The following is a 14787-nucleotide window of genomic DNA, read 5'->3' as shown; positions in this document are numbered from 1 at the left end:
CAATAAATTTTACTTTGATAAAAACGCTTAAGAATTTTCAAATGTGACTTTGATTTTATTATTTTCTTTTCAGGAAAGGTAAGCGGCGTGTGACCCGCATGGTAGTTATTGTGGTGCTTGCGTTTGCTATTTGTTGGCTTCCCATACATGTAAGTATGAGCAAAAGTATATTGTTGGAAATAGTTATTACTTTAAATGATATCACAAAATTGTATTATTAACTGAGTTTGAAAGTCTTTTAGAAAGTTTATTTGAAGAGATTATGGAAAACTGGGTACTTGTCATTATTGAAAAAAATCTGTAGTTCCACATGCATATGAAATTTGTTTTAAGTAACAAATATAATCTAAAACAATAACAACTTAAGTGCAATACACTAACAATTTTTTTCATGTTTAATCATTTAGAATGTTTCTGCATGAACTTTACATAAGGAAAAGCAAAAACAATAAGTTTCCAGCATTTGCCAGTAACTGATATCAAAATTTAGTTTGGGGAAAAGGAAATCCATTATTTCCTCGATAGATGGCTGTAGTGATCGACATCTCGTAAAGTATCGATCAAGCAATTCAAAGTTTGTGCTAGTTGTCAAAGTATCATTTCACACTAAAAAAATTCTTTTGCCTCTTTTTGTTAATTCCATTCAGTCGTGAGTTACAGGGTGTTAACAATCGAATTCAACAAAGAGAAAATTCGTTACAATTTACAGTCTTTTTTGATATGGGGCAAAATGCAAGCTGAAGTTGTGAATGGGGGTTATGGTGCCGGTGCCCATACTTAAGCAGCTGATTACGGCAATTTTGGCTTCGTTGTTTCCGTTCAGGCATTTTTGATGCTAAAGAAAATGTCGATAAAATACCAAAAGTAATCGAAGTTAAACGGCATGTTAGTAGTCGTAGCATTATCCAGGAGCTAAAGATCGGTCATAAAACATTTTTGAACCATTTACGCAAAAATCTGTCGCAAACATGATGGATTTCTTTTTCACCAAACTAATATGGAGGTTGAATTAGTTTTAAAGGTTTTTTTCGAAGATTTGAGGCTTTATTGTGAAAAAAACGGTACAAAATATTTTATTCGAAGTATTGGCCATCGCTAGCTACAACTTTCGCCCATCTTTCGAGCAATTTCCGGATGCCGTTTCTCCAAAATTCTGGCCGCTGCTTGGCTATCCATGACTCAACCCATATTTGGTAGCCTCGTACGAGGAGAACCGCTGGTCCGCCAAATCGAGACTCATATGCCGAAACAAATGATAATCGGAGGGAGCTATGTCTGGACTATACGGCGGGTGGGGTAACACTTCCCAGCCAAGCGTTCCAAGGTATTTTTTGACAGGTTGAGCAACATGCGGCCGAGCGTTTTCATGTTGCAAAATAACCTTGTCGAGCCTTTTTACCGTTTCCGGCCGTTTTTCTTTCAATGCCCGGCTTAAACGCATCAATTGCAGTCGGTAACGATCCCCCGTGATTGTTTCGCCCGGTTGGAGTAGCTCTAAATATACGACGCCGACCTGATCCCACCAAATGCAGAGCATGATTTTTTTGCCGTGAATATTCTGCTTGGCCGTCGACGTTGATGCGTGGCCGGGCAAACCCCATGATTTTTTGCGTTTTGGGTTATCGTAGTGGATCCATTTTTCGTCGCCAGTCACCACCCGATGCAAAAAACCCTTCCGATTTTGTCACTCGATCAGCAATTCGCACGTAAAAAGTCGCCGTTCGACGTCGCGCAGCTTCAACTCGTACGGGACCCAATGTCCTTGCTTTTGGATCATTCCCATCGCTTTTAGACGCTTGCAAACGGTTGATTTATCAACGCCCAATGATTCAGCAAGCTCTTCTTGGGTTTGGCACGAGTCCTCGTTTACCAATTCCCCCAATTCCGCGTCCTCGAACTTTTTGGGCTGGCCAAGACGCTCCTTGTCTTCGGTGTGAAAATCACCACTTTTGAATCGTCGAAACCAGTACTCACATGTTGAAATCGACGGAGTATGGCCTGGGTAGGCCTCCTGCAGCAATTCACGGGCTTGGGCTGTATTTTTTTTCAAATTGAAGCAGAAAAGCAAAGCTTCCCGCAAATTGCGTTTCGACGGCACGAAAGTTGACATACTCGGAGCACGAAAACACTGCGTTGTTTATACTTCAGCGAAATGACAGATACTGATAAACAAAGCCTAGGGATGAGGCTTTGTCATGAATATATATTCAGTATTGCCAACGCGATAAAGTGATAAATAGCGCCATCTGTGTGTCACCTTTAAAACTAATTCAACCTCCAATATTATCCACTCATTAATACATTTTTGCATTGATTAAAAGGTCGATATCATTTCGCGTTTACTTCCCACTAACTTTTACATTATCTGCTCAAAGTTTAATCACGTTAAGAGGTTATACGCAGTTAACGGGTTGTATATACGGGTTGTCAAGGATTTATCCTGAAGAAACTTCAGAATATTTTAATTTGAACATTTTTGGCGTTTATAAAAGCATCCTTCAAGAACGTAACAAAATTTTTTATTTATGAAAATGTTGATTATATAGCGCGCTGCAGGCGATTTCTGGAACCTCCTTTAAAAAAAGACGATTTACGGTGTACATCGTAACTCAGGATTGGATTATCTGAAATCAAAAAACCAAACAAATTTTGTTAATATATTAGATTATCTAGTAATTAATCGTTCGGCTAATCAAAATAGTGAATTTTCACAAAATGGCAGCTTTTAAAAGAAATGATTTCGATTTTTACGTTTAAATTTGGCCGTAAATTGATTATAAAATGGAAAACAAGTATCAGATTTACAAAAGGAACGATTAATTACTAGAAAATGTATCTTTAAAGATTGAGTTAAAACGGTTGACCGATCAAACAAGCCGTTTTCGAGATATCGTGTACACCGACTTGAAAAATGCCGTTTTGAAAAAAACACGTTTAAAGTTTCAATACCTACCTTAAAACGTGCCGAGGCATCTCTACATATTTAGGTATAACTCCGAAAGTATTGCTTAAATCTACTTCAAATTTCGTGCGTATAGTTTTGAATATATGTACATTACAAAAATGCAATAAAAAAATCGTATTTTTTGGAAAGACATAACTGCGTATAACCCCTTAAAGGAGGTTGACCTCTGAAGGCAATCTTTCAAGCGGCATGGTAGCATTTCTAGGCAGTATTTCATGGAACTTTGGACAAATATCTCTATCCGCAAACTAGAGTTCGAGGGTCATACCGGGGCAATCTTTCCAAGTAGGCAGGATAGGAATGACAGGCAAATCTGTACCACTGCTGATACCTCTGTCTTTACTGACGGCTCCAAGATGACGGCTCCGACTTCCGATTGGAGCAGGGGTTTTCTCTAAATCAGCCAATTTACCTATTTCCGTTAAACTGCCGAATACTGCTAGTGTTTATCAGGCAGAAGTCTTTACGATCCTGCAGGCACACAAACTGCTTTGGGTACTTAGAAGCGAAAGAGATATTAAAATATTTTTTTTCGATAGTTGAGCTGCGATCAAGGCTTTGACGATGTCATGGTGCCAGCCAAGCTAGTCAACACCTATAAGGAGGAGATCAAATCTCCTGGGTGCGTATGTAACATGTCTCTGATCTGGGTTCCAGGACACAGAAGGAGATTTCCAGGAAGGAGTCGACGGAATTGGTTTCAGGGATCTCCTACCCGGTGCTAAAGGAGAATCGCATAGTTTGTTTCTTAAGAAAGCGGATACCATTTTTTCATGTGTTTTTTCAAAAGCCCTTTGCGCCCAGCACAATAGACGCTGATAGTCCTGGCGACACCACGTCATTCAATTTCCAAACTCGTAGTTGTGTTCACAAATCACTGGATGAACGGCACACATGCGAATAAGCTAGGTTTAAAACTTAACCCCCATTGCAGAAGGTGTGGGGGCCTTTCAGAGAAGGATACTGTTGAGCACATTCTGGGTAAATATACGGTCTTAGCAACTAAACGATTAAGGTTACTGTGTGCTCCTTTTTTGGGCAGCCTGGGACAATGCGCCAACTCAATAAACAAACCAGTTTAAATTCTCCCTTTTCATGCAATTTTTGCTTGAGGAAATATTTCACATTTTATTTCACGTATTATTGTGCATTCAAGAGTGTTGGTTGAGATCGAGGTGCGTGTGAATCTAAAGCATACATATACCTACGAAGGCTACATTTGCATGTTTCACAAGGCGTATGAGTTACCTTGAAAGAGAAGTGTGTTCGACCTGCTTGTTTTAATATGCTTATAATAGTAGGTTGGTATGCAATCAATATTACTGTATAAACGATGGCAAAGTTCACACAAGAATAGTAAGAATTGTGTAAAAGGGTGGAACTGCACACAAGAAAATGTAATTAGAAATGGAATTACATTTCCTGTGCGTCAATGAGAGAAGCATTTTTAAACGCATTCAAGTAGTTGTGTGTGCCGTAAAATTATCAGAAAAATATGCTCATATTTATTTGCATAAATGCAATTGATATTGTTTCTATATTTTTATTCAGATTTAAATAATTTCAGTAGAAGTCAAAGTCAATCAAATTGTTTAAATTCCAATATTCGGAAAAATGAAAATATTTTATTTAGGAATTCATGGAAAAATTCATGATATAACAAAAACTAGAAAAGTTGAATTGTATATGAAATATACTTGCATATATTATTTGATTATATTTTCTGTTTCATATTTCAAGATTTATATGTTATTTATGCAGCGCTACCACAATATTCGCCTACATTTTGCTATTTGTTCAGCTGTAAATTAATTTGGTAACTAATCGTCTTAAACCGTTTAGAGACTACAAAAAGTTTAAGTTATTAAAATTTAAAATTCAAATACTTCTGCTATGATTTTAAACAAAATGGCTATTATTCAAGCACAAAATACTATTTTTTCCAATCGCTATAAATTCGGAGAAGTTGTGCCATATTTTCAAGCGATGAATGATGGATATAATCATTTTTGCTGTTTTTATACCAGGCTGGCAATGGAATATGAAATGGAACTTAGCATTTCCTCATGAGCTGTGACTTGTTTAGAAAATTTTACTTAAGGCTACTATAAATTTTAAATTATCCTGCAGAGGAACTAGTCACTTTACATTTTTAGCATAGCTTTGACGTGAAACTGACTGCACTACCTTTGTTTTGCTGCTTTGCTAATTTTTCTTCTTTTTATTCCACCGATGGCAGTGAATCCTAATGGCAAGGAGAACATTAAATGAACCTTGAAAGTATAGCGAAATTGCTATGATAACTAATTGCTGGACTTTGACTTAAAGCGGAATATGTACTTTATTTTAGGTAAACCAACGCAGCAAATTAAAAAGGCGCCATAATTGCAGATGCTTAAAATTGAAATGAACTGTCAAGCAAATTGATAGTCGCGTGTTTAGCAAGTTTGTATACCTTAATGAGACCTCCAAGGGGCAAATATCTGTAGCTAACCGGTGCTGTTGATGTAACGGAGAAGGTCGATGGCATTTAAGTTGGAGCACTGCCCCAGGCTGTCAAAGAAGGGAGCTCCTAGTGACCTTAATCGTCTCCCGAGTGGAGTGAACAAAAAAAAGTATTTCTGGCACAAGGGACGATTTGTTCAGTAAAAGGGCGCATTACTACCCATGAGAAAAGTCTGTACTGTTATTAAGCAGAAATTATAAAATTTTTTATATTTTACGATTTTCACTCAAACGTTTAAAAAAAATATAAAAAAATGTGGGTTTTCATAAACAAAATTAGTTTTTAAAAATATTTTACTTAACGTATTCCACCTATAATTCCTCCGTTCAATAGACCTGCCCCCAGTTTTACCTTCCCTCTTTCATGCAATCCACTCTTGTTTTTGTTTTGTTTTTACAGGTCATTCTTGTGCTAAAAGCGTTGGATAGGTATCCTGGCACTCCGTTATCGGTTATGGTACAAATTGTCTCCCATGTATTGGCTTACACCAGCTCTTGCGTTAATCCAATTTTATATGCGTTTCTATCGGATAATTTCCGGAAGGCGTTTCGCAAGGTGAGTGCGCTTGTAGCCAGTAAAATACTTAAAAAAAATTTTCCTATAAATACAAGAAATTCTTAGCGCTTTATAACGCTAATATTTTGTACGTCTATATTTTCCGCAGATTGTGGTCTGTGGTCATCAGCCACTTATTGTCACGCATCAAATCACTAAAACGACACGCACCACTGGCAATGGACCGTCCAATGTGGATATGCTGTGAACAGCCGAACGGATTTTACGAAAGAGTTCGAATTTTTGAATGAATGCAGCGGTGTTTTGTTACTATTTATCTGGAATAACTACTTCTTGTATAGGTATATTTAACTTTTTGTTATTGTAAATACACGCACAAATGTAAATGATAAATATTTAGCTGTGCTAATGAATATGTGAACGAATTTATTCCATGTATGTATGTAAGTATGTATTGGTCCTAATGTAAATTTGTAATGCCTATTCAATATTTAACCCTAGTTATAGAAAATCAAAGCTGTTTCTCAGATAAAACTTTGTGTAAAATTGAAAGCGATGTGAAGGAATTGAATGAGATTTATAATTAAAATATTTGTGTAAAAAAATAACATTTTTCTTCCGTACATATTTTGAAATATCTCATGAATGTTTGGATTTTGAAAATTAACATTTTGAAATTTGAAAATCTACTACTATGTATTATAAACTATTTGCAAATATTAAATTATGTTCATTTGTAAATAATTAAATTAAAAATTTATGCTAATAAAACTGTTACTGAAAATAATTATTTTTTTCTCGTTTTTATATTATATGTATTTAGTTTGGAATATTTGCAAGGTAAATTAAAGGTAAATGAAAATTATTAGGCCTGTGTAGTTCTTCTTCATCTACAAAGTTTTGCAGAGTGGCACAAAATGAATCATCCCATCAGAATATTTATAATTTTTGCTAATGGCGCCATACGTCAATCATATTTTAGATTTGTGAACCAGCTGCAGGAGCGCATAAAGGCTAAAATAAAGATTTTCATTTTCATCTTCTTCTTCTTTATTTATAAAAATGAATGTGTGTCTGTATGCCATCGATGAACTCAAAAACTACTGGACCGATTATTATAAAAATTGGTATATATATGTATTTTGCCACAGAGAAGGTTTGTAGAATATGCTGATTGATGCAACTCGCCACCAGGTGGCGCTGCAGAGTAGCAACTTATGCCCTTTTCAACCGATTGTCATAAAAATTAGTACGACCATGTATTTTTACACAGAAGAAACGAATATGATATGTTCATAGATGTAACATAGATTTTGATTCAAGACATATGTTTGACAATCGCTAACAAGGCACTGGTGCAACTGGGAATGCCTGCTTCAAACCGACCTGCAAACAACCTTTTCCATCGTGATTTGCAACGAGAAACACACTATGATTTTGACAAACTGGGGACATTCGTTTGAACAAATCTTCCGCAGTTGATCCCAGAACAACGCATTGCATTTGACAGAATTATGCGTGCAATCACAGAACAAAGCGGTGGACTGTTTTTCATAGATACTTGACGCTTGCCGTACACTGCGAGATTTGAGAGGAACAGCCGGTGCGACACCGTATTCGCACTCATTTTATTGTCTGGTGATTTTCGACAAACACTGCCCATTATACTACGTTCAACACCCGCTGATGAAATTAATGCATGTCTTAAATCATCAGTTCCATGGCGTCATTTACAGCAATTGACTTTGAAAACTAACATGCGTGTCCAACTACAACGGGATGCATAGGCTGGAACTTTTGCAAAACAATTACTGGATATTGGGAATGAGCGAATGGAAATTGATAAATCTACACAATGTGTCAGCCTGCCAGCAAACTTCTGTAAGATTACAGAAATCATCGACGAATTGGTGCAAAAAATTTCCCCAACCATTGCACAAAACTACAAAAACCATCAGTGTCTCAGTACGCGTGCTATATTAGCAGCCAAAAACATCGATGTCAATACCATCAACTTCACCATTCAGCATGGAATACCCAGTGAAACGACAACATATAAGTCCATCGATACTGTGGAGAATCAAGACGAGGTTGTCAACTATCCAACTGAATTCTTGAATTCGTTTGATTTGCCAGGCATACCGCCCCACGTTCTTACATTGAAAATTGGCGTACCCATCATTCTTCTTCGAAACTTAAATCTACTACGACTTTACAACGGAACGAGACTCTCAGTCCAGAAAATGATGAACAATGTTATCGAGGCAACAATTTTGACTGGAAAATTCAAAGGTGAAGACGTACTGTTGCCACGTATCCCAATGATCCCGACAGATATGCCGTTCGAATTCAAACGTTTACAGTTCCTGGTGCAACTCGCTTTCGCAATGACTATTAACAAAGCTCAAGGACAATCGTTACGAGTGTGTGGTTTAAATTTAGAGAATCCATGCTTCTCACATGAACAGCTCTATGTGCCTTGCTCACGTGTCGGAAAACCTTCTGAATTGTTCGTCTACTCGCCAGATGGAAAAACAAGAAATATTGTTTATTCCACAGCACTTCAATGAACATCGAATTGAAACTAAACTTTGTAATGTCAGAATTTTTTCGAAATAAACAAAGTGAACAAAATGATTTGGAATGTATTGAATATTTGTGTACTGATTTTTCCTTAAAGTAATTTTTCTTAAATTTATTTTAGTTGTTGGCGTAGCAACGCGCGCCGGGTACAGCTAGTGCTATATAAATAGTAGAGAGTTAATCAAATCCAAATCCATCCTTGTGGTCGATTTTGACATGCTCATGTTGCTAATTATTCAATCCTCTTACCAAATCACCATGATAAGTTTCGCGATCGATCAGCATGGGCGAATGATACAGCTTTATTGTGAATGGCTTGAGGGTTATGTAGAAAAAGTTTCTGCAAGAAAAAGTTGCTGCAAGAAATCGTGGCAGTCACAACTTGGAAAACATTTCGAAACAAGAAAGGGCATATTATTTTCTAGCACATATCAGCGTTATATTCATTTCCATGATATCTGCGTAATTAGCTTGTTCATCTCTTATGGGCTATTTGCCCGAGCTTCTCCTACAATTTTTGCAGTTCGTCTCGATGTTGCCCTACTTGTAGATGGAGGAATTTATTGAGGCTAGAGATAACCGCAAAGGTAACGTATATTGCCGCCTTTAGATTTTTTTATGTGAGATTTTCTGAAGTCGCCGGTCAATGTCAATGAGACAAAATAGACCGATGTCAGCATAGCCCATAACATTTCTCAAATTCCGCCGCAGAGACATTCAAAATTATATTTCTCGGATTCATGCCAGCGTGTGATGTCATTTCTCATACAAGAGTCTCTCAAATAAAAAATATATTCATTTATAACGAGCACATAGCCTCTTTACCATGATTAGGTCTTTCAGGATTGTCCATAATAAGCCATGGAATAGCTCAGAGATGTGCTCCCCATGAGCTGAGCAAAGTTTATTCAATTTATCTTCAAAATGGGGTTTAGATTTTGCCCCGCAGTAGTTTTTCGTGCTGCTAATTAAGATTATAATATTTTTAACTGTCAAGCCAGCTGATCAAGTAAACACTTATTTTCGAATTTTTTTGTGGAAAAATAAACGCACAGAGACTTACATACCCATCCCCACAAAAAAAAGGCAAAATTATGTATTTTAAAATTCAAGTTCTAAAATCCAATTCTTCGAAAATGTTCGGAATGGAGAAACTATAACCAGAAGTGACAATCTCGTATACTGATTGGATGAGATTCTCAACAACTCGACTTCCAAGATTTTTAGTAAATATTGGAGCAACAAAGCAAATTTTGGTAAATTAAGGAGTTTCCACGACAAACGGTTCTACGTTATTCCAAGAGCTCGGAATTATATCTGGTCAAAGACTGCTATTCCAGCAGCATTGCCCGTTTTATTATGTGTGCTTATCTGTAACTCCGTCAATTTTCTCTGATGGGCCTGAAACTTTGACATATAACCTTTCAGTAAAAGTGCTATAACTCGCTTAGCTTGGCTCTGAATGGCTCGAAACTTTGGCACGTAATGTCAGAATGTTTTTTCAAACATTAAATAGGGTTCTTGGGATTAGATAAATTGTCGGATTGCGGCTGTGATTTTATTACTGATACAGTTGATGATACCTTATTTAAATTTATCAGAAAACTCCTATAATTCATTAGACAAAAATGGCAATCGACGGCACGATTCGTTAGCTCAGTACATACCATTGGTTAGAGTTGTCAAACTATCGCCGATAGCATGGATAGTGGGTGTTATTTTACGACATGTATATCTATGATTTTGTGACAATCAAGATTTGTTTTGTTTTTTCATCACTATTGGCGTTCATTTGTGAATGCATGCAGCCCCAGTCAGATGATGTGATGAACCATCTTTCGTATTGGAAGGTATGGACATCAGAGGTTAAATCATTTTACTATTGGGCATAAGAAAGAAAGCAAACGTAAGAATAAAATAGGTTTATGCATTTATTTCAGCTTTTTATAGTAAAAATTTAGTAGTTCTCTAGGGTGTAAAAGGAAATGAACCAACCAATCAAATTTTTATAATACCTTGAAAACACACTTTACATTTTTTTTTTTCCAATGAATGTATTTTTGTTAGCGATTTATTAGGTGGCAACACCAGCAAAACATATTTGATATTAAAGCTGTTTTAAACAACTTGCGTCAAATGTTCATATCTTAGTATTGAAATGAGAGTTGTTTTTTTGCAATAAAAATCATGTGGCAACATCAGATAAAACAATGTTTTTATTAAAGTTATTTAAACATTTTCCATTTAATGTCTATGGCTTAAGGCTGAAATAAAATGTTTGATAAGTTGCTCTTTTTGCAATAAAATTCAGCTGGCAATGCTGTCAATAAAAATTTGTTTTTATTGTACAATAGAAGTTTTTTAAAACTACTTTCCTCGATACTCAAGTGTATTTTTAATAAACAACTTTTTTTAAATACAAACAGCTGGCAACTCCCTGATAAAATGACTAAAAAAATGATTTTTTTCATTTGATACCTATGTCTTAATATTCAAATAAAATTTGTGACACGTTGCTATTTTTGCAATAAAATTCAGCTGGCAACGCTATAAAAAAAAATTGTTTAGAATATAATTTCTTAAAACTACTTGCCTCGATACTTATACACTAATGTGTATTTTTTAACAAACAACTTTTTTGAAACAAATAATTGGCAACAACTAGATAAAATTACCCATCTACGATCCATAGACATCCAAAAATGTTTAAAACCGGGGTAGTATTTTTTGCGTCGAGCTTTTGAAGGAACTTTCTACATTTGTATACATATATAGGTGGAGATAATAATTTTTCTTAACCTGGGTCCCAGCTGGAACATAAAAAACTTGTGGTACTGGTGAGAAGTTAAAAACGCGGTCTTACTAATACTAATAAATTCTTATTTACTTATTTATTAAGCCAATAAATATAATAGATTCTTATATGCTAAGTGGACATATTTTAAGGATAATAGGCAACAAAAAAAGTACAATTAAACTATTTATAATAAATATTAAAGATTTTAATAGGTGATATTTTGAATATGAAAAGTCTATCTCAATAAACTTAAAGATTTTATTAAACTCAAGTAAGATTCTAGTATTTGGAGCATTCTGAGCATAACGGGATTTTGAGAGGGCAACATAGAAGAACTCCGACCTACGCAGAGCTCTGGCTGGAATATTAAATAAAATCCTCTCAAGAAAATTTGAGCACTTGTATCACCCTCATATCGTCTGTCCATATTCTGCCTGAAATTTTGAAACCCTTCGTCAATCAGTTGCAGGTTGCAGAACAAAAAAAATTGTTAAGTTTTACAAAATACTCCAAGCAAAATTTTTCGTTCGAATATAATTGCAGAAAATTGCGATACCTCTGGTTTAAGTAGAAGACATTTTTAGCAGGAACCAAAGTGAACGAGAATAGAACATAGTGAGTAATACCTGTCAGCATACAAATGAGTCATCGAGTTATCGGAACTTATAAATTTCGAGTTGCGAAGAACTGGGTCTACTTACGAACCAATGGAAATATTGCCAACACTTCGATTCATCGATTCAAATCGATTTTTTTTTTTTGCATAATTTTGTTGTATGTGTATGCGAGAATACGCCACAGAAAGGATTTCTTGAAAATAGCATTTTTTCACATTTTTCTGGGCACCGAAGTGTACCCTCCTCCGGCCGTTTTATCATAAACTTTATCTTTAAACGCGTTTCCCCGAAAATCGTGTTTTTTAAGCATTTTGGTCACACTTTTCATAGTAGTTATACTCCGATTTCAATGGTTTTGGTCTTAAAAGGTTCGGAAAACTTACCGCTAAGTTTCCCCGTGTACGATTTTTGAAATTTTTTTTCATTCCATTTTTATAACCTTTTAAAGTTCAAAAAATGAGCAAAAAAAAATTTTTTTTGCAAATTGTTGCATAACTTTTGAAAAAAATTAAAAAAAAAAAATCTGTCACGGGAAAACTTAACCAGGGCAACTCTGAAGACAACGCATATCTAATTTTTGCTTTCTGATTACCCAGGTGGAAAAACCGTGACCAAAATGGAGACCTGTTTCGTTTGGAGGTGGACGTCTTCAGCGCCATTTCAAGGTCGCGGGTGTTAATTTTTTTCAAAGTCAAAACCATTTTTTAAAAGCCAAAAAATATTCACAAGATTTGTCACAATCAATCCCCAAAAAAACCCTTCATTTCAGGGCCTCGAGACCAGAATACCCCCTTAACGCTTAATTCAAAGAACACTTGAAAATTTCCCTCATTAATAACTAAATGAGCCTTTATATATTCCACTAGAATTTCCAACCTTTGAATTGCACTCTCTATTAAACGCCAAAGAGAACCGCCAGCAAAGGTAATGCAATCATCAGGCACACACTCGAACATATTCATTAGAACCACACTCGTTCCTGCTGCGTAGTACCACTACTCATTTAATCATACAACGCAGCAAATTAGGTTGTGTAAGCGGCTTTTCTCTTCGCTTGACCGACATGTTGACTTTTGTTTCTACTCCTTTTCGCTTAACAATGTAATTATATTACTTTTATTTACAGTGTGAACTTAATTGGAACAAGAACTGTTTACAAGCGAAGTCTGAATTGACGCAAGCAAGAAAAAAGGGTCTTTGGTGGAAGAGTTTCAGAGGAGGTGGACTCACTTGGACGAGCAAATAAGACTCTGTTCATTGTGAACCTATTGAAAGGAAAACTAGAGAGGGAGAGAGGATGACAAGGAGGAAATATGATGATGATTTGGAAACACGAAAGGAAAAATGGTGCGTGTTTATAAGGAAATTCAACAGGTAGCTTATGCCCAAGCGTGATAGCACCTCAGGCGTAGTTAAAAAGTGAGCGCCACAATGTCTCAGACGAATAGATAATATTGAGATGGTTTTATTTTCACCATCTTTCAGGCTGCTTCCACAAACACCAACTCGACGCACATAATTTCTGTTATATTAAGTTCTATGCGCCAGTGTACGGCTGAGACTCCAACTACTAACGAAAGTTGAGCCTTTGTTAGGCTTGGAAGCTCTCTTGATTTCCTGCAATCCAAGTGTAGCCAGAAGTGCTTTACGCCTTTGTGCGCCAATGTTCTCGCCTAGCAGCCGCTAAGCTGCCTGGAGACTCTTTTACACTAAAGCAGACCACAAGTAATTTATCCTTGCTCTGCATGGATAAACTAACTCAAAGAAGGCCAGCATCAAACTTACAGTTTACTGCTTGCAACCGAAAAGGGATAATATATTCTGCGCTTAGTTTTGAGCTCACCATCAGTGCCTCTATAGCCTTGATTGTTGCATGGCTATGAGAATTAAGGTCATTCTCTTCGCAGAATTAGCAGTTGAAGCAGAGTGGACAGGCGGCCAAATTTCATGAATTTAGAAAACATTCAAAGTATTAGTGATTTTCACAGTTTTCGTAGTAAATGAAGTCTGCTTTGGGGCAGAACCTTTCTAAGTATAAAACCGAGGCTGACATATTTATAAAGTGCCATTCTATAAAGTGCGGGCTGATATGAAATTTACCCATTCTCTTTTTACACTCTTTATGCACAAACAAATATAAGTGAAAATGCGCGGCGAGAGAAAAGCATAATGAACCAGAATAACTGTAAACCAATACAGGTGTACGTACATAAGTTTATATTTCCACGTCTACTATCAACGTAAATGTCTTTGCTCTACGCCACTAATACATTTTGTTAAAAAAGTGCCAGAAAATGATAAATAAAATAAAAGATATTTATTAGACATTCAAATTTATTGGATTAGATTCAAAGTAGGCTCCTTCTGAAATTTCACACACACCGCGAAATTATTATAAAGGCGCCATATATAGACAAGTTTTGGCTATTAACTTATTAGTTTTTTTAATTCCGATTATTTTCGTATAAAAATTTAAACATTATAAACATAATAATCCAAATAAGCTCTCGAACGTCAGCTTAAGGAGCAAAAAGAATAAAATGGAACACTAATAAACTAGCGAGTCCCAAGGTCAAAACTTCATTCCAGACAGAAATTGACAAAGAACTAAGGGGACAAAAAACATCCGACAGTATAAAAGAAGAATGGAAATGCATAAAGAACTCAATCACAACTGTAGCGGATTCTTTAATATATTTGGATGCGAAGATAAAATTAAAAACTCAGAATGGTTCGATAAAGAATGCAAGAGGATGATTGACCTAAAAAATGAAGCGAGGAAGCGATGGCTGCTGACGAAAAC

The 14787-nt window shown here is 35.9% G+C and overlaps 1 protein-coding gene across 3 annotated transcripts in view; it reads left to right on the top strand.

Annotated features, from left to right (window-relative positions):
* The window catches only part of LOC128857414 (allatostatin-A receptor-like), a 123850-nt gene extending 117214 nt beyond the window's left edge, over positions 1–6636 (top strand). For 2 of the 3 annotated variants that reach the window (XM_054093173.1, XM_054093172.1), the window contains 3 exons: positions 74–149; positions 5871–6026; positions 6136–6636. In XM_054093173.1, coding sequence (XP_053949148.1) covers positions 74–149; positions 5871–6026; positions 6136–6234 — 331 coding nt within the window. In that variant the 3' untranslated portion in view covers positions 6235–6636. The remainder of the gene's footprint in view (positions 1–73; positions 150–5870; positions 6027–6135) is intronic. The other variant, XR_008453938.1, reaches the window with a different exon arrangement.
* Positions 6637–14787: the final 8151 nt, after the last annotated feature.

Source organism: Anastrepha ludens, chromosome 3 (assembly GCF_028408465.1).
Source record: "Anastrepha ludens isolate Willacy chromosome 3, idAnaLude1.1, whole genome shotgun sequence".
NCBI lineage: Eukaryota > Metazoa > Arthropoda > Insecta > Diptera > Tephritidae > Anastrepha > Anastrepha ludens.
This window is presented reverse-complemented; position numbering and strand designations above follow the sequence as displayed.